This window comes from Maylandia zebra, linkage group LG16 (genome assembly GCF_041146795.1).
Source record: "Maylandia zebra isolate NMK-2024a linkage group LG16, Mzebra_GT3a, whole genome shotgun sequence".
Lineage (NCBI taxonomy): Eukaryota > Metazoa > Chordata > Actinopteri > Cichliformes > Cichlidae > Maylandia > Maylandia zebra.
Window position 1 is genome coordinate 35,052,281 of NC_135182.1, and position 25,728 is coordinate 35,078,008.

Here is a 25,728-nt window from a genome sequence, read left to right on the forward strand (position 1 = left end):
TGTGTGTGTGTGTGTAGACATAGCTTTCAGGGGGATCAGTGGACTTTCTGTGGCCCACTTTTGCAGGATCAAGCTGCATATCACAATATCACACCTGCCATGACGGAACAATACTGAGAGAGCATGTGTGTGTATGTGTGTGTATGTGTGTGTATGTGTGTGTATGTGTGTGTAATACAGTCCATTCAACTTTGTTAATGCAGACTGACGATATATCACATGTAAGATTAAGGGTGTAATACAGGAGAAAAACTGTCCGTGTGTGTGTTTGTGTGTCAGCGAGTGCACAGGGGGCTACACACCTGTCTTTGAACAATAGGTACAAACCTCAGCGGTGATAATCCATTTACCTACAGTACAGCATAAAATACCTCACGCGTAATCTCATTACCACAGTGAACACTGGACAGGAACTGTTGTGTGGACTGAATACACAGTGTAATGTGGTGCAATCAATATAATATCCGCATCTGTGCCTGTAATCTGTGGCAATTGTTTTTACGGGTGTCTTTTATCATTTTAATGCTCTGTAATCACATTACATCTCTAAACACTCGTGTTTATGTAGCCCTGTTCAGGCTTCAGGGGCACCGTGAGCAAACTCCAACATTTGATCTCCAAGGTTGAACAAATCTTTCCTTTACACACACACACACACACACACACACACACACACACACACACACACACACACACACACACACACACACACATTAATCCAGAAGCAGCTAAACATCTGCCAAGTGTTTTTCTGCATTTCTTTGGATTTGCAGTGCTACCTCACAGAAGGTGAGACAGCAGGGGAAGACAGGTTTATACTTTAGTTTAGTTTTTTCACTAACTTGGTAACAATACCACAAATTAATGTAATTTTAATGTATCCAAACCTACTTTTAAAGTTAAGTGCGATTATATTGCTCCATTAACCAAAACTCACAGAAGAAACAGCAGCTCCTAAACGTAAAGCAGTTCTTTCTTGGTCCGTACACAACGTGGACATTAACTGTAACACGATACGCTGTGTTTATTTTATTCTACGGCCGTGCATTTATTCTAATAGAGCTATACTCACTGGCTGAAGGTCTTGTCCATGAGATCGGTGTCGTTGATTTTCACGATGCACTCGTCTTCCTGAAACAGGCCGTCCTTTCTGGAGCGGCTCTCTTCCTCCACTCCACGGATATACAGACCAAGAGCCCTGACGGAGAACATGCAAGAACAGAGCGAGAGATTAAAGGACGTTTTCCATGCACAGGTTCACAAACGCACAGAACTTCTTGCATGCAGACAGACGAGTCTCCATATGGTTTACTTTACCACAGTTATGGTCATTTTATCTCCAAGCTCCGCTGTGGGTTTCTACTATAACTTACAGTCCTGTGAAAAAGAAAGTTTTCACAAGACTCCCTGTGGTCCTGTGAAAACACCCTGACTACTTCCAAAGGAATGAAGAGGGTAACTGATCATCAGCAAGTGTGAGCACCTCTATAAAAACAGAAGTTTGCTGGTCTGGAGCTTTGAAGCACGTGCCAACACGATGCCAGGGAGGAAAGATGGAAGCAATGAGCTTATAGATGCAGCTGCTGCTGCCCACGAGTCTGACAAGGGTTATAATGTCATTTCCAAATAATTTGATTATTCATCATTCTGCAGTGAGAAGTGGTAGATATTCAAGAAAGATGCTAACGTTCAGAGGGCTGAGCATCCCTGAAAATAATAATAATAATAATAATGGATACTTTATTGATCCCCATGGGGAAATTACTTGTTTTTCTCTGCATTTGACCCATTCACTCAGTGAAGCAGTGGGCAGCCCACTAAGCAGGCGCCCGGGGAGCAGTGTGTAGGGACGGTACCTTGCTCAGGGGTACCTCAGGGTAGCCGTTAAGTGGATTCGAACCGCCGACCTTCCGATCATGGGGTGACCACTTTACCTACTGAGCTATCCCTGCCCCAGAATCCACCCCAAGGTCAGACTGTGCTGTTCTCAGAGACATCGCAAAAAACCCAACAGCTCCATCTCAGACTCGACAGGCCTCAGTTAGCATGTTAAACACGAAAGTTCATCACAGCATAATTAGGAAAAGACAAGTGTGGCGTTTAGAAGGGTCGCCAGGAGAAAGCACGCAACACGCCAGCATGGTTTAGGTTTGCAAAGTTGCAAAGACTCGAGATCAGGCCGAAGAGGAGATGCTTGGCTATATCGCAGCACATCAGTGAAGCACAGCAACGATAACAACTGGAGTTTTATACAGAAACAAATCCTGTTTCTCACAAACAAGTCATAAGATCAGCGTACAATCATGATTTAGTCTGCGCTTGACTGTGATGATGTAGTTTAAATGCATGCTTCTATGTCCGCCTGATTCTGTGCATCGCGGTGCATTACGACTCATCACAGGTGATTCTTCTCTCACTCAGCATTGTGTCTTCTATGAAAATGTGGGCTGTGATCCCAAAATCGAAGAGAGCAGCACTGCATGTTGTTTATTTAGTCGCTGCTGCAAAGACTGCCTGCTTACCTCGGCTCCTTGAATGACTTTAAACACAGTAGTAACAATGTCAGGACATCTTAACGTTATCTGTATTAGACGATATAAACACCTTCAAACTTACAAACTGAGAGTGAAATGGTAATATGTAAGAAAATGGCAACAGTTCAGTACTCCGGGTCCTTAACTTGAACAAAATACAGCGTTTGATGATGAAAAATGCTGAAACTAGGTTAAAAGGTAACAAAGAGATGAGTGTGTGAGAAAGGAAAAAACACCGTGGAGCGCATGATGGGGAAAAACAGAGAACGAGGAATTCAAGCAGGAGACTGGTGAGGTCAGGTGAGTCATGAGAACAGTCATAAAAAGTTATCCTGCTCTCCGTGAGGAAATCCCCATCCACTGCCCGACTGTCCCACACCCAAAGTAGAGCCCTGCATAGCTGTGCACTCATGTCTTCCTTTTCTTCTTTTCCCCACTGTGGGAGCATCTCTGGGTGTTTATGTAGTGCAGCGCAGCAAATAACAGGATTATGACGGGATGACTTTAGTATATGCTTTCTATGGTAATCTGACAGTGTCTCTGGGGGTTAAAGTAGAGAATTAGGGTTTAAATAGAAGGATGTGTGTTGTGAGCGCAACTCACCGTCCGCTGAGCGACGAGCAGTAGGGAACCACGTGGATTCCCAGAGGGCTGTCCTCTCCTAGGATCTCCACCATTCTGGTCAGGCTGTGCACACACAGTGAACACACACATACAGAGAGGAAGAAAACAAAATAATACAAGTTCAGTTACTCTGAAAGGAAGGGTAGCTTTGACGTAGCACAGCTACTTCAGTTGTTGCACGAGACGAGAGAATCAGGAAAGTCCTGAGAGAACAGAAATCAAGATAAAAAGCTTAGATGTGCCTTAAAAAGTATCCAAGGTTAATCATCAGGCATGACACAAAATAAAAGGATTAAATGTTAAATGTGCAGACAGAGAGAAAACAGCAGGGCAGCCCTCACACACATGTGGTACCACCAGAACAAAAACCTGTGCCGGTCTGGGGAGGAAAAGTTTGGAGAAGCGCTATCCAAGATTGAAACGTAATTTTCCATGGATCCGTTCACTGAGCTAAAAATACTTTTTGTCGAGGACTTAATCCATGTCTGCAAACCCAGGCCGCAGAGGAGGCGATGCCAACACTCTAATCAAAGTCAATAAAAGTGCAGATTGCTGCTGTGTGCGCACGCCTGTCACAACTTTTATGTGGCATCCTTCTCTGAGGATTTCTGACTTGCTTTCAGTCTCTCAGTGTCTCTGTCTAGCTTCGATTATTCAAGTATGTATCTGCTTTACATTCTGCCTGTGTTTTAATGCATGTGTGTGCTGAAGTCTTTGTTTGTTTGATTAGTTTATCTATCAGCCCACAGCCATTAATCCTCTCCTGACCTTCTCTCTGCTCCATGCGTGCATGTGTGCGTGTTTTTAGAAGCCAGTTTGTCTGAACTTGGTTTTGTGCTTTTGTTCTGCCCTCCCCTCTCCGTCTCTGACTATCTGTTCGTTTTGTCTCCCTCTCTCTCTAGACCATCCATCCATTCGTAAACCCCCCCCCCCCCCCCCCATCAACTGATAGCAGCACAGATGCTGATAAACTCCAGAGAGGGTTACTGATGATGCTGGATGGCAACAGGGAAAGATACAAAGTGTAGAAACAAGTTCTCCCTCTCTCCTTGTCTCAGACACACACACACACACACACACACACACACACACACACACACACACACACACACACACACACAGAAAGCTAATGCTGCCTCATCGCTACTCAGCAGATTTGAGTTTAATCCAGACAACAGGAAGTGAGACTGGGGAAGAAAGACAGAGGCAAGGACACAGAGTGGTGTTTAAAGATTTAGAGCATGCTCTCAGTGTGTAACCGGAAAACTGACTGGATCACACTGGAAACTGTCATTACACACATACCATTTCTCCATGTGTTGTTGAAGCACACCATTGTGTTGTATGTTAATAAGGAAATGTAAAGTGATGGGGTTGGTGCTACCACAGCTGCTGTCCCAGACCGCGACTGGTCATACCAGAGGTCATGACATGGTCATAAGCTCTGGTATGACCGGTCGTATGACCGTATAATGACATATGATTACATGTGATTAGGGTGACTCCTGGACATTTTTGTGGCTGATCCAAATGAGACAGGCCCATGGAATCAACTGGAAGGATAACATATCCCATCTAAACCAGTCACATCTCTGGATCCTGAAATAAATGCAGTCAGCATTAATGGAGTGTGCCTTTTCAAGCTTACAGTAAAGATTACTTCATGTACAGTTAGAAGAAACAGATCCTGTCTTGACCCGACTGCCACCCTGCGCATCATCCTTGAACAGTCAACTGAGCTGAACTCGAGCGTAAGTCAACTTTGTGGATTATGAAAAGGCTTTGGATGGTGTGCACAGGGAACCTTGTAGTACCAATGAAGTCGGTTAACTTCCTAATGAGTTTAAGATCCAGACTGGGGTGAGACAAGCATGCCTGCTATCACCATTCCCAATCCTGTGAGTGATTGACGGGTTAAAGAAGAAAATCACAGAAGGAAGAAGAAGCGGAGTGAAGTGGACACAGCTGGAACACCTGGATTTCAGGTTTTTTTTACAATTATTTTTGAAGATTTGTCGTTACTATCTTGCAACCACCAGCAAACGCAAGAGAAGACAAGCGCACAAGCAGCTGTACGACTGAACATCCACAAAGATAAAATTGAGATCATGAGAGTAAAGCCAGGACCAAGGACGTTGGAGGACCCCACTGACGGCCTTCACCCAGGAGGGTGTTAGACTTAGTATGGGGAACGGTGCAGGAGTATATGTCATTATGATGACTGAAATTTTGAGCATTAGAGGACAGTTCATCAGCATACGTGCCCCTGCCACTTCATTAGGTACACTTTGAACTGCGTTACACGCGTCAGCCGGTTTGATCATCGTGGCACAGATTTAACGAGGTGCTGGAAACACTGCTCTGAGGTTTTGTGTGCTCAGAGAGGCTCAGAGTAGTTTTTTGATTTAACCATGTCTGCATGCCTGAATGCACTGAGTTGCTGTCATGTGATTGGCTGAGTAGATTTGCGTTGGTGTTATGAATGACAATGTAAAGTTGAGATGTTTTCCTGCATTAGTGATCACAATAATAAACTTAACTTTATTTAAAACAAACACTTACTGAGATTTTTCAGCCTTGGTCACAGAAAGCAACCGATAGCGTCCTTCTCACATCACAGAATCAGTCTGAACACGGCATGAAAGGAGAAAGGAAGAGGAAGAGGAAGGAAAAGTAACACTGATGTATAACAGGAGAAAAACAGGGACAAAGGAGAAAAGAAAGTAGCGAGCAACCAAGGTCTAGAAGTAAAATGAAATGAAGGCGGGAGGAGGCACTGAATTAATCAGACAGGGCTAATGAAAAGAATTAATACAAGAGGGAAAATAACATCCACCCCTCCCTCTATCCTTCCTGCTGCTGCGCTTCTGATCTCTAACACTAACTACAACACAGGCACGCACACACAAACACACCGACGCACACAAACACTTCAGATCCATTTGCATTTCCTTTCTCGTTTTTTCTTCTGTGAGATGTTTGACAGGCTGCATCAATGCAAAAAATGAAGTCGGGGTGAAAGGGAGAGACAAAATGGGTGAGACTCGAGAAAGGAGAGAGGGAGCGCGACGAGAGAACAAGAGACAGAAAAAAAAGAGGCAAAAAGCAAAGAGAGGGGAGCGAAAGAGAGATGAAGAGAGCAGGTGTTCCCTTTATCCACCTGCCACTTCACTGATCCTCGCTATGAAAGACAGACACAGAGGAGAAATAACAAAAACAGAGGATGTGCATTACCAAAGCGCTCTCTTCCTCTCTATGCATTCCTCCCTCTCGTCTCATCCCTCTTCTTATTTATCCTGCTCTCTCTCTCCCTCCTTTTTCCCCTCAAAGCCAGTCTTTCAAGCGCAGAGCGCCAGAGTAAATGCAAGGCAGTGAAAATACACAAAAATACTACAGATAAGTGTGAGAAAATACACAAGAACTCAAAGTATAAAATAAATGAGAGCCTTCACAAACAAAAGTAGCAGAGATAGTATTTAATGCATAAGAGCAAAGTGCAATAAACATGAGTTTGTCACAGTAACAACCTCGATCAGATCGAAGGTGCTTGGAAAGCAAAGCGACGGCACAAGTTTGCTGAAGATGTGTCACCTGGATTACCTACACAGACACGTTACCTTTGGGAGGAAAACCCTACAACTGGTGCAGGAGTATGAAGGGAATCAACCTTTATCAGACTTTTTCTGGGTCTATCGATGAGGAGGAATATCAGACGTCTCCTTCTTAAAAACTTCATCGTTATTCCTGGTTTGTTTTAAAAGGTCACACTGAAGAATCTCATCTAAAACACGGATGTCTACGCTTCAGGTCATGAACCGCTGCCCTGGCGTTTTCTCGCAAAAACAGAAAGATACAATTTTGAACTCACTGCTGTTTCATAAACACGAGTCCAGGCTCAGAGGAAGCAAAGCAGCCCCAAATCCCGGTTATGTCAGCTGCTCACAGAGCAGTGTGGTGTGGAATAAATACTGGTCATTTTTACACAAACTTCACAAATGTGATCATTTCATTTTCAAAGAGCTTCCTGTGCACACACATGTAAAACGCCTATGAAAGTTCATATATGGTTTAAATAAGCCGCTGCTACATGCTGGATGCTCTTCTGCTGGGGAAACAGCAGACAGACGAACACTAATATTATGCTGATTAATCTCTGAATGTAGATATATTGTACGTGACGTGGAACAACTAGATCCAGGCATCTGTAACTGGTAAGCGTGAGTCTTCTAGTCGAGGCGTGATGAGCTTTTCTGTTTATCTAGGAAAGAAGCGCCTGTTGTCTTTGAGGAAAGGGGACTCCACAGGAAGCTGAGATGTCCCAGTTTTCCTCTAGCAGTTGAATCCAGCCTACAGTTGTTTATCTGCACGAGCATGGATTCAGGAAGACTCTCAAAACGTCACATGCACACACGATGCGATCTGTGCATGTCGAGGAAACTTTGCGCACGCGTATTTAACAAACTGTAAGTGAGCCGAACAAACGTCTCAAATATTTTCAGACACGTGCACGGGAAGCTTTTCAAAAGTGAACAAGTCTGTGAAGCGGAAATTCAGAATATTGTCTGTAGATTATAAATTTTAACTTTAATTATTATAGTTTTAGATGTTCAAATTTCTCTGTATTTGTGGGTGGGCTGAAAAACAGAATATACACACATTTACATTATTTATAAATCTGGGTTTATGCTTGTGAATCATATTAAACGCATTTATAAACCTATGGAGACACATTTACTCTTTCCTGGCATCGTTACATCAAAACCACATTATTCAGGGCTCGTCTAGAGGGAGCAAAGACTTGTGCCCAGATGTTGCAGTTTCAGGATTGGAGACAATCTTTGCAGTACAGCCACTCCGGCCCTGACAGTAGCAATAATAAATAGTAGTACTACATTTTAAATGTAGTTTTCATTTGATTAACTTTGGTTTGATTTGAGCAAACATCTTTCAAAGGTCATTGTAGCTCGTAAAATCCAAGTTTCTTATTTTTTTCTGTTCTTAAAGCTGCATTCTCTGCGAGTTCCACCAGATGGCGATAGCCGGGGTTGCAAAAGAGCTGAAAGGTGAAACGCTGCATGTGTTCGCCCTAATTTAGACCATGGAGCCCTACTCTAAAAAGCATCGCAGCTTTAAAACTGCCTGTGAAGTTAGATTTAAAAGTTTTTTAGAGCCTGTTTGGTGCCATCGTGTCTGAGTACAGAGGATGACGACACCACTTACAGCTAATAAGTCGTACATTAGTTTATCCCAGAAAGCTACGTCTGTTCATCTGGACGTTACTTTCATCACTCCAAGTGTTTTCCTCAGTTTTTCTTAGCTGGATGATTCAGGAATGCTTTCAAATACATTACTTTGTGTTCGCTAACTACTGACAGAACCGGTAACTCTTAAGTTGTACTGAAATCATCAGTCGGCACTATTTTATGTAATTTGAATGCTTTTGCAGTAGATAAGCTTTATAAGCAGTGTACCAGGATATTTGGTGTATGGCAGCATAAAGCATTCATAGCGTACTATGAACACAGACAAAGATGTTCCCGTGTGCGCTTCACATTAACTCCTCGACCATTTTGGGCTACAAAGAAAACTGAAATAGTTCCTAAAGGATGAGAAAGATTTTGTAATTTTACAGCCAACATTACAAAGTAACTCCCTGCAGCCTACATGACACCTGGGTGACAGGGTGAGGGTGTAATTTAACCCCCAGTTATATGAAGCTTGTCCTTCTTTTCTCAGTTCACAACATAACAGGTTTCTTACAGTCAGGAATCCCAATATCCTAAAAGAAATATGATATAACTGATACTTAAATGTAGACACGATGGCTTTATATCCAGTTCTTTATCCCTGCATCATTTCCATTTTCCTTATGACTAAGAAGGTCACAACAGCGCGTCATAAAAGGACCCTCGGTAATAAGAATAATCAACACCGCAATCTCGGTTCAAACTTTTCTCCCCTGAACTGCAGGCAGAGACTAAATAAGCAGATTAGTATCAAAACACCAGCAGAGTAAAATTCACTGGCAACGAATGGAAGTGTTCGGTCCCCAAATACATATTCATACGCTGGTAAAGCAAGGCTAAACCTCTTACTTCCAGTTAGTTTTCTGCACTCGGTGAAGCCTACTTACCTCTTCAGCTCGTATAGCTTCTAAAACACCTCCGATACTCTGCCTGCCTTATTCACAAAGAAACATAATATAGCTGAAATGCTATTTCAATAAACCAATTTACAGTAAATCTGTTTCCCTGTATAAAAAGGACATTTTGATTCAAACGTAATGAGTTTTCTGGTGTGCACGCAGCGCGGTAAAAATTATGATGAGCCATAACCGTATTTATAGGTGTAGCTTCACATTTAAAGGTGCACGAATGCTCGCACGCAAACACACTCCGGGAGGACGACAACACGCACAAAAACACACACGGCGCACAAAACTCACACTCTGTCACAGGGACGCACGTGTTCCTCTAACGTATGCCTCTCTGCTCCAGTATTTATGGCTGCGCTCCTCTCATTTCGGACTTTTTTGCAATTTCAAGGATCGTTTCCCCAGCGACCACGGAAACCATTACATCACGTCTACATTACTCACAGATGAGATGGTTGGTGTGAGAAAAAAACGTTACAGAGAAAATAAAACAAATCTCAGCGGGTGTCTTAAATATTAACTGTTATATTTACTGCGCTGAACGGCAAAGTGTCACAAGAGGTAATCAGACTCAGGTTGTTCCCATTTAGTTTGCCCGTCCATTAATTCAGGAGGCAAAGTTGTGCGTTATAGTAAGTCATGATTTAATGAGGACGCCATAGAAAGGCCGGGAAAAAAGAGCAGGTACTGCCCACATCTGTCACGGAGGCTGCTTCCGTGTCGTCTACGTGTGTGTGATCTAATTCCTGCGTGTGCACAGCCTTAAAAGCAGAGGCTAAGGTGGCACATTATTCTTACAACACATTCATAATTCTCCTTTACAGGTTAACTACATGTTGTCCTAACTGAGTGTTAACTGCACTCGGTAATAAACTTTACATTAGCGGAGGTCAGCGCTGCACACGGATCGCTTTGTAACAGCCGCTGACTCATTCACTGTCTTGGTTTTTATATTAGTCAGTCTGTTTGGGTGTGTGGGCACTTTCACGAGCGTTAACAGAAAGACGCGTTTGAATCCGTCTGAGACGTTCGGATCGAATCGAGAGAACGAGGAAACGAAGCGTACAGTTACTCGTTTTCATTCGTGCCACGGCAACTAATGGACAAGCCGAGGAGAGTGAAACAGTTCTTTCAGGTAACGGCACGATTATCAGGCAGTTACTGTGGGACTTTGTTAGGCAAAGCAATCTTTTCAACAACGCCATGCAGGATTGTTCTGGAATAGTTGTGGCAGTGAACGCCTCGTCAGCCCACAAGAAGTCTGCGCTGCGACAGAAAGCTCTGAATTTCTCGTATCTGTGATCGTCACTAAATAAATCACACAAAAAATACGTGAAGAAACAGCGAGCTGTGGCAAAATGTAAGTATCACTATCAGTATTCGAGGAATGAATCATCAACCACAACAATGTTGGGCTTTCTTTAAACGTCCTTCATCTCTCAGCCTCAGCTGCCAATTCACAGGAAGTTAGAAAACTAGATAAAGTTGTTTACCTGTTAGATTTTAATCAGAGGACGACATTGTTATGAAACAGGAACTTTAACAGAGAAACAGGCTGGTGCTACAGTTCCACACAGAATCTTCATTTTTGTCGTGAATCTTTTCATTTTAGAACTTTTCCTTTGACTAAGCGGCTAAAATGGCACCAAAGGGTGGCAATGACGTTACTTTTCAGCACGATCCCAAACATGCTGAAACATGCAGCAAAAGCATTCCTGGACAGAAACACGTTATCACGGATCGGGCCTCCCAGAGCTCGGAGCTCAACATTATTGAAGCAGTAAAATCAGACGACAGGTTGCCTCAGAGGCTTCACACCATTTACCGACTTACAACTTTGTTAGAATTGTACCAACTCTGGTTTTTCTTACAATCCTTAAACTATTTATGTTTGCACGTTTCAATAAATTGCAGCATCCATTTCCCATTTTCCTACTGAAATATGAATAAATGAGCGGTGGCTCCAGTTTTTCATAAAGACACTCACTGCCATATTCTCTTAGCTGCAATCCCAGTGGTGTAGAACAGCCTGAGCGCAAATATACAACATAATTCAAACTGGGAAGGAGGCTTACTTGCAAATTTGATATAAGGTCAACGAGGACGAGGCTCAGGTAGCCTGTTCTCAGGATATTTCTGTGTTAAAGCTTATGGAACAATGAAATTGCTTTTAAATTGTATTCAGCCAAAAGAGAGAAAACAATGTAGAAAGCTGCAGCTTAGAATCTGCATTTCTTACTGGTGTTCGTCAGGGACAGATGAACCTTCACAAGCTCCCTAAAAGTTTTCTGGGAATCTGACACCGTCTTCCAGAAAATCGATTGGTCACTCTCGACTGATGGGTGTAAGGTAACCTGCCCCAGAGCAAGCCAAGAGTGCAGGGTACGGTATCGTGCTAATCTGCTCCGGTGTAAATGTAAACCATCTCACAGTACAGGCTTCTGTAGAGGGAGGAGCTTAATGCAGGGCTTGACCACAGAAACACACCTGGCTAAAGCCTCACCGTCAGCACTCCTGCACAGATTTGCAGTACTTTACAGATTACTGCGTATGCTGTGGACTGTTTCTCCCTGTGTTATAATGTGGCAGCCTGCCCTCCTCACTACCAAAACAAGCACATGTGCACACATGCCTAAAGGCCCAAAGGAGGCACAGGGCACTGCACACCCTGAACACTTAATTACTGCACTCATTAGTGTTTGCATGTGTGTCTGCCTGTGAAAGTAAAAAAAAAAAAAGATGCAAGCATGTTTGTAGCTGTTTATTTTCAGCCCATGTGAGTGTGGCGGTCTCTGCGTGGCCGTGTGCGTTCACTGAGTGTGTTTCTGCGTTTCTGTTTGTGACCCTGACCCTGTTTTGGCAATCTTTTGTAGTGAGCTAATGATGGAGCTTTTTGCACTGCATCTGCGAAGGCCTTGATCTGGATTAGAATACAGCTTTAATGAAGGGAAAGTAGGGCAGAAGTACACACATAAACAGAAGTAAACACAAATGTAGACAAACATGCACACAAACAAGAACTATTCTCAACCGCAGCCTCAGCACCCGGCAGCCATCCAGAGACACACCTGGGCATTAACAGGCTTTTTCTTCTTTTTTCAGTTCAATTCAACTTTATTTACAAAGCACCAAATCAAAACAACAGCAGCCTCCAGTCGCTCCACCACCATCTTTGCTGCTCTCTGCGAGTCATTATTCCATCTCTGCTCCAACCAGCTTCATGACCACACTTCTTTAAAATATATTTTACATGTTTATCAAGGTGAGCAATTAGTTCAGAAGTCAGTCACACACACACAAATACACACTGACCTTCCACTGAAGGGGTGTTTGGCTGGCCGCTCCACCCCTGCTGGCCTCTCCACAGTGGGACCAGCTGCCTGCAGAGAACAGACACAGAGCATGTATACTGTAGACGTGGACAAATTAAGTAATTACGGTTTAAATAAAAGTGTAATGAGTGACTAAGCCAAGGAAGTTTATGTATTTTGATTTAAACTGTCTAAAATTCAGAGTTTAGAATAAAGAAATGAGTGAAGTGAACAAATAACAATTCATATATGAAGCCGATCCTGTTAGAAGAAGGTAAACGCAAGTGTGAATCACATTTATTATACCATAGTGTAAAGTTTGCATAAAGCCACAGGTCTGTCAGCCAACAGGACTGACCCGACTGCTTCTGCCTGTAAAGCGGTCTCATCATCAGACTGGGAAACGCACCTCGGCAGACCTGGCTGGGCTTCGGTCAGTGCTGGTGGAAAGGAGCTCTCGCAGGAACAGGATCAACTAAACAATGTAACTGGTCGATTTCTCCTCAGAGTAGATGTTTAAACTTCATAATTCATAATCCACAAAATCCCATTTTTTGTGAAGCGTAATACTTTTGGACATTTGGATATATTATCAGTCAGTCTTTAGTGACAGACTTTTCGTTCATTATTTTAATATGTTTTTAGAATTTAGACTTCTAAAACTACTCAAACTACACTTGCAAAGAACTGAAGATTTATTTTTATATGAAATGTTTATTATTATTTGTAAGAATGACCCAAACTCACATATGAATATTGGTGAATATCACAGGGGGACATCAGACCTTGGAGAGCATGCTTGTCTGAGCATATGGAGACAAACACACGCAGGTCAATAAGTCTCTCCGTTAGTGGTAGACACTAATGGACTCATATGACCTTTAACCTCTGACCTCAGTCCCTCCAATACTGCCACATGATCTACTCCACCTGTCAGAGACAGAGAGAGGAATAGATGGAACGAAGAGAGGCTGAGAGGAAGACAAATGAGACCAGGGAGAGGAAGAGCAAGGAAGAGGAAAGTCGGGGCGAGTCACGAAATACACGTAAAGTCAGAGACGACGGGTGACGCGACAAGACGAGGAAGGCAAGGTCACGTTCGCCGCAGAATGACAGATAGCAAACATATGTTTGCGGTTTGGCGGCTCGCAAATCAATTAGTCTGGCCTGGCTGTCGATGCCATCACGTGAGCTTAATTAGAAACAGGATGACAGGTAACATTAATTATAGTAACCTCCTGTCATAACAGTCACTCGTATATTAACTGCAAAGCCTCTGGTGCTTAATTGTATGTCTCATTTAATAAATGTGTGTAGTAACAGCCTCTCTCACTCTGTGTCTCTTTGGAAGAGCAACATATTAATTACAAAAGGCCACCAATGTATGTTACTTATCAGAGGCTAATTTAAAACAAGTAAATGAATCTGAACGAATAAATGTTTCTCATTATTCACACTGACACCAGCGCGTTCCTCTGAACACTTCTTCTACTTACAGACACTGAACCTCTTGCAGTTTGGAAACTGGAGTCGCTGCTCTTATTTGAAGGAATTAGCTCACTTTCATGATGATAATCAGGTTTTTTTGAAACATTAACAATAAAAGTTCATTTAGTTTTTAGAGGTTAGAAGTATTAACAAAGCTGCAAATTCAGCAGTGTCAGTAAATCACAGCCCACAGAGGAATTAATAATTATAAGAAAATGTGAGACATTCCCACAAAGACGGACAGTTTAATTGGACGCAAAGTAAAAGTTTATTAAAAATAATGATTGAAAGATCTAAAGCTTGATAAGAAATGAAAGATATATTTATTCAATGACAAAGATTTATTTGAAATATGTTGAGGCCTACTGCAGGGAAAAATGAATATATTAGTCTGTCAGAATTGGACAGCTTAATCAATACTTGGAGCATTAATGGTTCTGCAAAACGTGTAGAATAAAGAAGCAGATTTTCCATTTTGAATCACTGATGGATAATCCTTGAATAACTATGCTTTTAACAAATGGCCTGCAAGCGTTTAGCGTTCATGGTCCAATCTAATAATTGCTAAAAGCGGATAAAAAGAGCAAACTATTAGTGATATTACTAATTATTGAATGACCAATCAGGCTAAGTGTTCCCTGAAAATGCTACCACAGCCGGTATGATAAATTAGTATTAATGCATTCTGTGTCTGCGTGTGCACTTTACGTGTCTTCATCTGTATGAACCTGACAAAGCCAACGCCATCCATCTTCCCTTTGGTAATGTGCAGGAATAAATATGGAGTTGTTTTAATTCTGAACAGCAAAGGAAACAAAAGCACTGAGATATAACATTTAATATTTTTTCTCATTAATTTGTTTTGTTTTTTTAAGTTAATTAAACTATTTTTTAATGTTTTTTTCTCTGCTGAAATTTTTAAACTGCAGCAGGTAAAGGAATCAATGAAGCATGAAACACACTACAGCACACACGTGCTGAGTGAAGTGTGTTTTTGGGTGTTAATGTAGTTTTTAGTGCACGTCAGAATCATTTAGTGCAATTAATGAAACCAAGTTCAGCTCAAAACAGAATCATTAATTCAGTACTTCAAAAAAACCCAACACTGATTCAGTTCATCTGGAGGCAACGACTTCAGCAGGAGGAACCTTTCATCATCCAGGTGAGCTCTTCAGTCTCAGCTGACTGCAGGTTTTCCCGGCCGTGTAACAGGCATTGACACACAAACTGCCATAACCACTAATGGCTATGATTACTATTCACAGAGACCTGGGGGTGACTGCAATCACAGCATTGTGAGATAGTATAGATTTACTCTTAGACCCCCTCCTCGGTTCGGTTGACTCCTCGCTCAAACCAGCATTCCTCCCTGTTCACCATGTGGACTGTGTGGGCGTGCAGTCAGCGGAGACAAAGACGTCCATGGATGAGTAATACAGGTTTCTCCCAATGAAAACACTGAGGCTAGATAAACTGAATCAGCTGTCTGGAATTTCCTTTCCCGGATAAGTGGACATGTACCGCTACATCTCAGGAAAAGGTTTAGGAGAGGGGCGTGTTCACCACTGCGCTGCAGCATTTCTTCTTTGAACAGGCCAACTGATGATAAAAGCACAGACACCGACTGGTTTGAACCACAGACTAGCTACAGTGACATCATTATTTGGTTTTTACCGTTAGCATCATTACCATTCCCATCTCGGTTTCCCAAAACCACACGTGACAAGGAGGCTCGGGTCTGACTGCCAGACCTCTCGCTCATTGGCTGATGACTTGTGATAGGCAACACGTTAGCCAACAAGCACATCATGGATAATATGGAGAATATTCAATATGACCGGAAAAAGTGAATGAACCCATAAACTCAGCAGCAAAGTGTTTACAGAGTCCAAGACAGAAGCCAAGACTTCCCAAAGACTTCTACAGGACTAGAAGGGGTTTTTGTTATCGCCACCTGGTGGTCTTCAAACAAAATGCAGGCCTAGCACACAGTGGTCAGCGTCAGGGACATGTCAATGCATACGGACCATGCCCCTAACCACAGCATCCAGGTGGATGAGGACTAAACTATTATTTTCCATCAGGTTGGAAACGTCCTTTTCAAAGCTGTGAAGTTGCTCATGTTAAGCCCATCTTCTTTGGAGATGGGCTTGTGTTGCAGCCAGCCTTCAGCAGCCTTCACTTAGAGGCACTGCAGCTGCAGTTTGTGCTGCTATTCCAACACTGGCATCATTTCTCAGCTCTGGTTACTTTGTAAGCTTTATTTGAAAGCCAAATATTTTGCTATTCTTTAACGATTTCAGCTGCTCACCAGTTACTTTCATAATGCTCCAACTGTCTGACTGGAGTAAGCAGCATCTCTTCTGTCTGGATGGCAGCTTATGGAGCTTAGGTTTATGTTATATCATTAGGAAGTAATGATTCCTTTACAAATATGGAAATTCATGATAAAATCTTCATATTATTGTTTATTATTAGCACATTTTTGAAACTATGCATCCACACAGTCTGGTAAACTCCTCCCCAGCTTCACATCTGAAAGACTTTCTCTCTCTGGAACGCCCTTTTTACACCCACTCATGTTTCTCATTAACCCCATTAGCTGTGATTCACTCCACCAGGTGTTATTTTTCTTTGTTTGGGGTTTTTCCTCCACTTGTACAACTTTTCATCATTTTGTTCCCCTTTTTTCATGTTTTGTATGTTTTTCACATCAGTTTTTAGAATGATGCTTTTGAAAAACACGTTTTTCAGTTTCTGTCCAAACACTGTTAATAACACAGTTATAGATGTGTATATGAAAAAATAAATTCAATGACAAACATGCATGAAAGGTGGCACAAAAGACATGATGAGACATGCAGACATGCACACACACAGGTGTAGCATTAAAAATAAGTGCTGCAGTGTCCCTGTGGTATTCTAGACAATAATAAGCACCCCCAGCCCGAGCAACACATTTTTACCAACACGTATCCCTGCCTGTGTGTGTCTGTGTGCTGTAAGCATGACAGACAGTAAGAAAGGGAAAAGAGTGGGTTTTTTTGGTGTACTGTACTCGTTTGAGTCTGGCATTTAGAAAGAAAGAGCTGCACCAGTAAATCTTTCCAGGTCAAAATTAAATAAGAGAGGGGACCAAGAGAAGGAGCAAAGACAGAGACAGGAGAAAGACAGAGAATTACTCCAAGAAGAGTACTTTCTTCCCCTCATCGCTCTCACCAAAAGGCCAAGTGACAATTTGAACAATTACCCAGAGCCATTACCTCTATCTGAACCGTGCTGCTTGAGAAGAGACAGATGAGCCAGTGACTGAGCGTGTGCGCGTACGTGTGAGTACGAGCGAATGAATCGAAGAGTGAGGGACGCTGAAAGAGACGAAAAAAGACTGACAGCGACTGAGAAAATAAAGTACGAGGAAGAGACAAACAGAAAGAGAATTTCTTCAGAAAACACTCAGCACAGGGCCATTTAGCACTCCAGCACTTACATGGTAGTTACTGCAGCACAGCAGGTAGATGGAGGAAACCCGCGTGGCACCGACGGCTTAAAAAACACAAAGATGTGAAGGAAAAACGTGCAGAAAGAGAGATTTCTTTTTACAGCTGTGGTACGGTGGAACGGTTGGACTTAAATCTGATGTAACGGTTTATATTTGCAAACACACAGACAGATATGTGTTGGTCCTCCTGACCCGCTGACACATGGACTACATCTATTCTTGTGTTTTAAAATCTCTGCTGTACAATTATCCAACCCTGTAAAAAGAACAGCTCAAAGACAACATTAAAAGCAGAAAATTACCATGACATTCACGCCTATGATGAGTGTACGTATATGTGGATCAGTATGATCCGGGTATGATTTTGGTCCGGGTATGACTCTTTTAACGTAACACAATGTAGTTATTAAAGACGATGAACATTAATTCACAGTAATAGGAGTAATATAAGTTGAAAACTACAGTTCTGAGATTTTATGTGTGAAATAAGGGAAGCCTGAGGAGCTGATGTGGTCAACCAATATATAAGCACCTCAATGCCTGCTGCATTACTGACATCCTGTAATATTTCATATCAGTAGCTGCACGAGTGACAGCAGCTTAGTTGTACAGAGTGGAAATTGAGTTTAGAATAACACAATCTGTGGCCCTAAACTCCTTACCTTATTTCTCCAGGAAAGATCAATGTTATTAGCAATAAGGTGCGTAATATTTATTATGGAGTTTACTATGAGTGCCAAGCTGTGGGTTACTGGTCTATTTCTCATCTCACTTGTGTGAAGTCAGTGTAACAAAACTCAACAACTACCAACAAGACATGAGACAACAGGTGCAACCAGGTGCCGTTGAACTCTGCAGGACAAATGCATGTGGCACAGTCACAAACATGTTAGGTCATCCTCAGCAACAACGAGCATGGAGACTGACCACCTCTGAGGACCAACCACAGTCCCCTAAAGCACTAAACCCTGCAAACAGAGAGGTCTGTGGGGAAAACAGCGTGATTAAGAAAGGGTGTTTGTCCAGTCAGGAATCTCAAGGGCTCAAGGATCACTACTCAGGAGTCTAATCAAGCACGGGCTTCCTTTAACCAGCGGACTGGAGGGACTTTCTGAGTAAATAAAGCCACAACAACATGTCAGGACTGCATGTCTACACAACAAGCACACAATAATGATTTTATTTATTATAATATTCTGTTAATGCGTGTCAATTATTAATGAACAGGTGTATTTAATTATCAATGATGGGATAAAGCATTAGAAAATATATTAAACTTTTTTATAATGAAGAATTTTAACACTTCAGTTCAATTCAGTTTTATTTACACAGCATCAAATCACAACAACAGCCGCCTCGAGGTGCTTTCTATTGTAAGGTAGACCCTGCAATAATACATACAGAGAAAAACCCAACAATCATGTGACCCCCTATGAGCGAGCACTTTGGTGACAGTGGGAAGGAAAAACTCCCTTTTAACAGGAAGAAACCTCCGGCAGAACCAGGCTCAGGGAGGGGCGGGGCCATCTGCTGTGATTGGTTGGGGTGAGAGAAGGAAGACAGGATAAAGACATGCTGTTCAGTGGTTCAAAAATTTGTAATGACATTAAGGCTAACAAATGAGAGCATTAAATAACTTGTTTTACTTGATTAATTTAATTATCTGGATACATGTGTATAGAAAAGAAATATATCTTTAACTTGTGCTTTTGCAGAGCGGCCCACAACATTTGAGCAGTGGAGTTGTGTGGTACTTGTTGTAATTTGTTATGTGAAACGACAAAGACTGTTGCGTATAAAGAAGTATGCGTGTCCACTTTACAAGGACAAAATTGGCCTCAGTCACACACTGAGGTTGCTGCCAGCCGCTGTGAAAACGATCACTAAGGCTACGTCCACACCTAAACGCGTATTTTTGAAAACAGTGATTTTTCTATGTGTTTTCGTTCACTGACAACGGAGATTTTTAAAAACTCCTGCCAGCGTGGAGATTTTTGAAAACTGCGTGTGGACGAGGAAAACAGAGATTTAGTCACGTGCGCCATGTTATTGTTTCCATGAGATGAATTTCTACAATGGCAGATGTAGACAAAATACTATTTGCTGTTAATCTTCTGCAGTTTGTTCTCTTTCCCTCCCAGGCTTCCAGACCTCTCATTGGCCAACATTTCTACACGGTTACAATTATATCGCCACCTGCTGCTTCGGCATGTCCTTGACAGTGTTTGACTTTGTTTTTTGCGTTGTGGACATGGTTCTTTTTTTTTTTTTTAAACAAAAATGGAAAATCGGTATGTGGGTCAACCCAGAGACCACTACTGCGTGGAAAATGATCGAATCCGCCAAGGCAGCACCGCATAGACTACAAGATCTTCTGTTTGCTAATGTTCCCGCCAATACGCTCTACAACAACAACGAATTTGGACCTATTATTGCCAACTCTATACAGGTATGGAGGAAGATAGAACGGCGGCTTGGTGCTCCAGTTAAATTTTGTAAAAGCTCACCACTCTGGCATAATTTAAAGTTACTATGTGGCAGCCGACCATTTGTTCAACCCTCTTGGTTCTCACTCGGGATAAACCTTTTTGATGATCTATTCAACGCCCAAGGCCTTTGCTCATTTCAGGACTTAAGGACACGTTTTTCTCTTCCTGCATCTTCTTACTTTGTATATCTGCAGCTCAGATCAGCTTTAAAAGCATACGGTGTCCCCTGGGACTCTCCTCTTCCCTCTCATCCCATGTTGGACTGGATCCTGCCTAAATCTGGCAGACCCTCTGTTTCCAAAATCTACAACAAATTAGCTGAACATGGTATGAAGTCCCTGCCCATTGAATCTATTTGGGTCAGGGAACTGGGAGAACTACAGGTTAATATAGACTGGGATACAGTGTGGTCTAATCTGAGTTTGACTTCTAAGAACCTGGCGCATCAATTAATTCATTTCAAAACCATACACAGAACATACATTACGCCCTATAGGAGGTTCCAGATGAAACTACAGGCTACGTATTACTGTCACATCTGCAATGATTCATCACCTGGCACGTTTTTGCACATGTTTTGGGACTGTCCTGTGGTATCCGATTTTTGGGTCTTTGTGAACTCTGTGTTATCTGAGGTACTGGAAGTTTTTTATGTTCCCAATCCTGGTCTTTGTCTCCTTAACGATACCTCTGAAATCTCCTTAAAACAAATGCAATGCAAAATGTTGTTCGCTGGATTTACATCCGCAAAGAAGACTATTACAAAGCAATGGTTCTGTCCTGACATTTGTATGGAATCATTCTGGAGACGATGTCTTATCCGTGTTATTGGTTTTGAACATACCACAGCAAAATTAAATAAAGCTCGACCCACGACTGTTGACGCTTGGAAAATCTTCTCATCCAGAGTTATCTCCTGGAAGAGGCAATAATTGGTTTTAACTTTGTGTTTTTGTGTCTTTTCTTTGCTGTCCCTATGCCTTGTTTGCTAATGTTTGCTTTGCTACTGCAGTTTACAGTTGTGCTGTATATGTCTGTACCCCCCCCCCCCAACCCCGTTTTAAATCAATAAAATGTTGATCACAAAAAAAAAAATGGAAAATCTCAGTTTACAAAAATACCTGTGTACATGTGGCTGTAGCCAAAAGCTTCGTTTACACAGACCGGTGAGTGACTCCACTGGTAACCACTGCTCACCTGGAAAAATATGTATTCCTGAATTGTTTAGCTGAAGGCTGCTGGCAGTCGTCAGTGTTAAGATGGTGGCAAAGAGGTTTCTGCTGCTGCTGCACCAAAAGCCTCCTCGTGATTGCCTTGGTTGCCAACAGACTGCTGCAGTCCTGATCATGTGCTTGATAGACGCTGACGTGTCTGCAAAAGCGAAGCCTGTTTGACTGGTTGTTGGCTGCAACGCTAAGGCACAACTTAGAAAGTAAATGGGGAGTTGCAGACAAAGTACAGTAATTCTTTAGGTTTTAAAACGAGTAAGTAATGTGTAATATATGTTTTAAATAATCTACCCAATGCTCTTGGAATAAACAGTGTAACATGATAATGAAGGTTATAGATTAAAGATGGCAGAGCTCGATCAACGTTCAATTTGAATTCAAGCTAGTGAAATTAGCTGTTCTCCATTAGATGGATGTTGGGTTTATCGCGCTACATGTAAGCAGATGTATCAGGTCATCGCTGCACTTGTGCATCCTATATTTTTGGGTCTGAGTATTCAGATAGGACAAAGAAAGGAAACTGAAGAAATGCAGCATGGACAGACTGACTGTTTTTAAGAAGATCACGAGACTAAAAAGTGCAAACAGCTTCAGAGAAGAACCCAAACATGACAGACAACAAACGGTTAGTATTCCTACAGCAGCTCCTTTTGTGTTTACTTTGGGTTAACTGTGACTCCAAATTAGTCATTCTGACACAAACTGGGTCAAAATGTTAAAAATGTTTAAAAAAAAAAAAAAAGTGTGTAGAAGGTGGAAAATACCGGGAACATGAGAGGAAAGGATCAAAAAAAAAAAGAAAAAGAGTTTGCCCTATGACCTTTGAAGAGAGAGAGACAAAAAATGAAAAGAGAGGGAAGAAAAACTGTATTCATCCATCTTTGTTAACGGAGCCTGAAGTGACAAAGTGTGTCTGCAGAGAAAAGACATGATGACACTAAACGCTCCATTCAGCCCAAACCTTAATCACATGTGCCTCACACACACACACACACACACACAACACTGATTCACCCACAGGACACCTGAGCTTGCCGTTATAAACGTGTAACCGTGTGTTAAACATGACAAACACGAGCAGCGCACATCAAACAAAACACTTTAAATAACAGGATTGTGCGTGCAATGATGTTGCATTTACATTCACATCATTGTGTATATGCACAGTGTATATAATGCTTTCCTACATACATTAAAAAGGCCAGACATTCATAATAATAACAGCAGACCAGGCCAGCTGTAAAGTATTCCCACTACTTTCATTTATGCTTCCAACTAGAAAAGAAATTATGAATTTTCCTTATCCTTTCCTTATCCCCAGCAGCATCAACATTAGACGTTTGCATGCTCGTATAAACGTTGAATGCTATACTCTTTATGAGCTTTATGAGCAGTGGGGTAAAATTAGCATTTGTCCCTGGACTGCTGCTACAACAAAAGCCACAAGGGCATAAATATCTCATCGTTTCTCCCTTTTACAACAGCATTAGAAGGAAGCTCACAGTGCCCATGATGAGACAGAGTAAATCAATAACTTACAAAAGCTATTCAAACACATTTTAAAAAGATAGTATAACTTTGGAAAAACCTAATGATACCAATCAGTTCGACTTTAATAAATATGCCGTGGTACGCGGTGTCATACAGGAGTTAGCCGGTGCCTATTTAACACAATATATCACAGTTCTTTTCGAGCTGTTGAGGAATTAGGAAGAAGAAGACCGTAAATATCCAGCTAACAACAGTAAATGTATACTCAGCCATTATGTGTATTTCCATAATAGAGGAACATCTGGACTAACCACACTTAACTTGAACTGCTGAAGCTTGAGGAAAACTTTGGAGAGCATTATTGCACCGACCAAGCACTGATCGTTTAGCCTCGTACACCACAGGTGTGGCTCAGGGCCATTCTGCTGATTCACAGGTAGACCAGCCAAGACCTACTCCTATGCATATATATATGAACATATACGTATTGTTTTAATACATACCAGAAAAATCCTTGAAATGTAAGTATTACAGTATTTTTATATTTTAGTTTTAGGTCTTTAAGTGTGTTTCTGTGTGCTGTTCTCTCTTTTTTTCCTCCAGTGGCCTTAGGGTCTTACCATCAAAGTGTTGTCTTCCTTGAAGGAGGGCTCAGACTCTGCTGGTTGGGGGCTGAGGGCAGAATCACTGCTGCTTCGCACCAGCAGGGGTGTGTCTATAATAAGCATACAGAGGACAGCATCCAGTCAGCCACAGACTTAATGCGCAGATACTTAAACATTAATTGTAAGCTGATGAGCGTACACTAACAGAGACATATACGTGTTATCTGCAACATGATGCAAAATCAAGACGAGTTTGAAAGTGAGAAGATCTGCCGCCCAAAGTCATGGTTATACATACACGAGTGCAGAAATGTGTGTTCGTTTATGCAGCTTCAGTGTGCACACTAATTAATTACTCAAAATGTTTGAAGATGTTCAGCAGCCCGTAAATCAACAACTTTTCCCTCATTTCTATCTTTGCATAAGCTGTGTTCAGAAAAAAGCACATAGCATGAATCTAACCACCAACTAACCACACAACAGTTGGTCTGAAGCCACATTGACTCTGCTCCTCTGGTCAGTCCAAAATAACAGACAGCGCCTGGCTCCAGAGCCAGACAGGCGAGAGGTTTATCACAGAAAAATAGAAACGCACACGGAAACACACACAAATGTTACGTTCTGGTCACAGCTGGGACGTTTTCCTGAGATTTAATGTGTTAATTTTAAATGTACAGCTACAGCAGCTACACTGTAATATAAGAAACATTTTACAAGTCTGTGGTTTTAGATTGGGATTGTTTAGTGTGTAAAGTCCAACTTTGTAGATTTACAAATAGGTTTGTTTAAATAGCCATAAATTGACACTTACTGGACAACTTTAAAAGTTCACCCTGCTAGGAGCAGGTGGATGCTTCCTTCATGGTATGGATTCAACAAGGTGCTGGAAAACCCTCAGAGATTTTGGTCCATATTGATATGACAGCATCACGCAGCTGTGGCGGGAAACAGCCGTTACGCCGCATCCCTAAGGTGCTCTATTGGATTGAGATCTGGTGACTGGAGACCATTAGAGTACAGTGAACTCATGACAGAGCCCAGCTAGAGATGATTTGAGCTTTGTGGCATGGTGTGTTATCCTTCTGGAAGCAGCCATGACAGTAAGGTCCACTGTGATCATAAAGAGATGGACATGTGTGGAATTTAAATGACGCTTAATTAGCATTATGGGTCCTAAAGAGTGCCACAGACCCACACCGTTACACCACCACCCTGAACAGCTTGATGTCATTTACACCAAATTCTGACCTTACCATCAAAATATTAAGAAATGGAGTCTCATTAGACCCAGAACAGTTTCTGAAATCTTCTAGAATCTAGTTTTGGTGAGGCCGTGCGAATAGCAGCCTCAGTTCCTGCTCGTAGCTGGCCGGTGTGGCGCCCGGTGTGGTCTTCTGGTGCAGTAGCCCATCTGCTTAAAGGTTTAAGACAGGGGTGGGCAATTCCAGGCCTCGAGGGCTGGTGTCCTGCAGGTTTAAGATCTCACCTTGGGTCAACACCCCTGAATCACATGATTAGTTCGTTACCAGGCCTCTGGAGAACTTCAGGACATGTTGAGGAGCTAATTTATTCATTTAAATCAGCTGTGTTTGTTCAAGGACACATCTAAAACCTGCAGGGACACCGGCCCTCGAGACCTGGAGTTGCCCACCCCTGGTTTAAGATGTTGTACTTTTAGAAATGCTCTTCTGCATACCTTGGTTCTAAAAAGTGGTTAATTGAGCTACTGTTCTGTTCCTATCAGCTCAAACCGTGAAGACACTAAAGATGGCTGTGCAGAAAGACCCCAGCAGATCAGCAGTGCATGAAACACTGAGACCAACCTAACAGCTATGCTAGGTCAAAGCCACTTAAATCCCTTTTCTTCTCCCATTCTAAAGCTTGGTTTGCACAGAGGCTCATAAGGTAATTGCATTAACAAGTCGTCGAACAGGTGAGTGAATATTTACTTAAGAGGGATGTACTCTGTGAAACACGAGCCATATTTAGCAAATTTGTGAATACTATCCAATTAAATATAAGAGCTGGCATTGGGTTTAACGACCCTCAACTTTGATGCAACAACCAATGGGAGCAAAGAAGACCAGTGGTCATGTGCTATGATGGAGTGGGAAATGTATAAAACACAATTTTCTCACCCTCTCCAGGACAAGCACATTTGTAAATCTACTTCCAAATTAATTTTGTTAACATAAAGCAAAGTTTGTAGGGATTGAACCGCCACGCTCCCCCGGTGAGGAAGGACGTGGCGACACCGAATGTGTGATGTATCTGCAACCAGAACATCACAGAGCTCTAATGTGC

At 42.1% G+C, this 25,728-nt stretch overlaps 1 protein-coding gene and 1 long non-coding RNA gene across 5 annotated transcripts in view; one reads left to right on the top strand and one right to left on the bottom strand.

The window, feature by feature from the left end:
* Window positions 1–25,728, bottom strand: part of LOC101471429 (partitioning defective 3 homolog B) — a 231,506-nt gene that overhangs the window by 146,405 nt on the left and 59,373 nt on the right. For all 4 annotated transcript variants that reach the window (XM_014409193.4, XM_076875376.1, XM_014409192.4 and 1 more), the window contains 4 exons: window positions 23,440–23,534; window positions 12,625–12,692; window positions 3,138–3,221; window positions 1,073–1,198 (listed from right to left, as the gene is read on the bottom strand). In XM_014409193.4, coding sequence (XP_014264679.2) covers window positions 1,073–1,198; window positions 3,138–3,221; window positions 12,625–12,692; window positions 23,440–23,534 — 373 coding nt within the window. The remainder of the gene's footprint in view (window positions 1–1,072; window positions 1,199–3,137; window positions 3,222–12,624; window positions 12,693–23,439; window positions 23,535–25,728) is intronic.
* On the top strand, window positions 10,108–13,948 carry LOC143413099 (uncharacterized). Its single transcript, XR_013093676.1, has 3 exons — window positions 10,108–10,672; window positions 12,415–12,574; window positions 13,019–13,948. It is a non-coding gene; the product is annotated as an uncharacterized LOC143413099 (long non-coding RNA).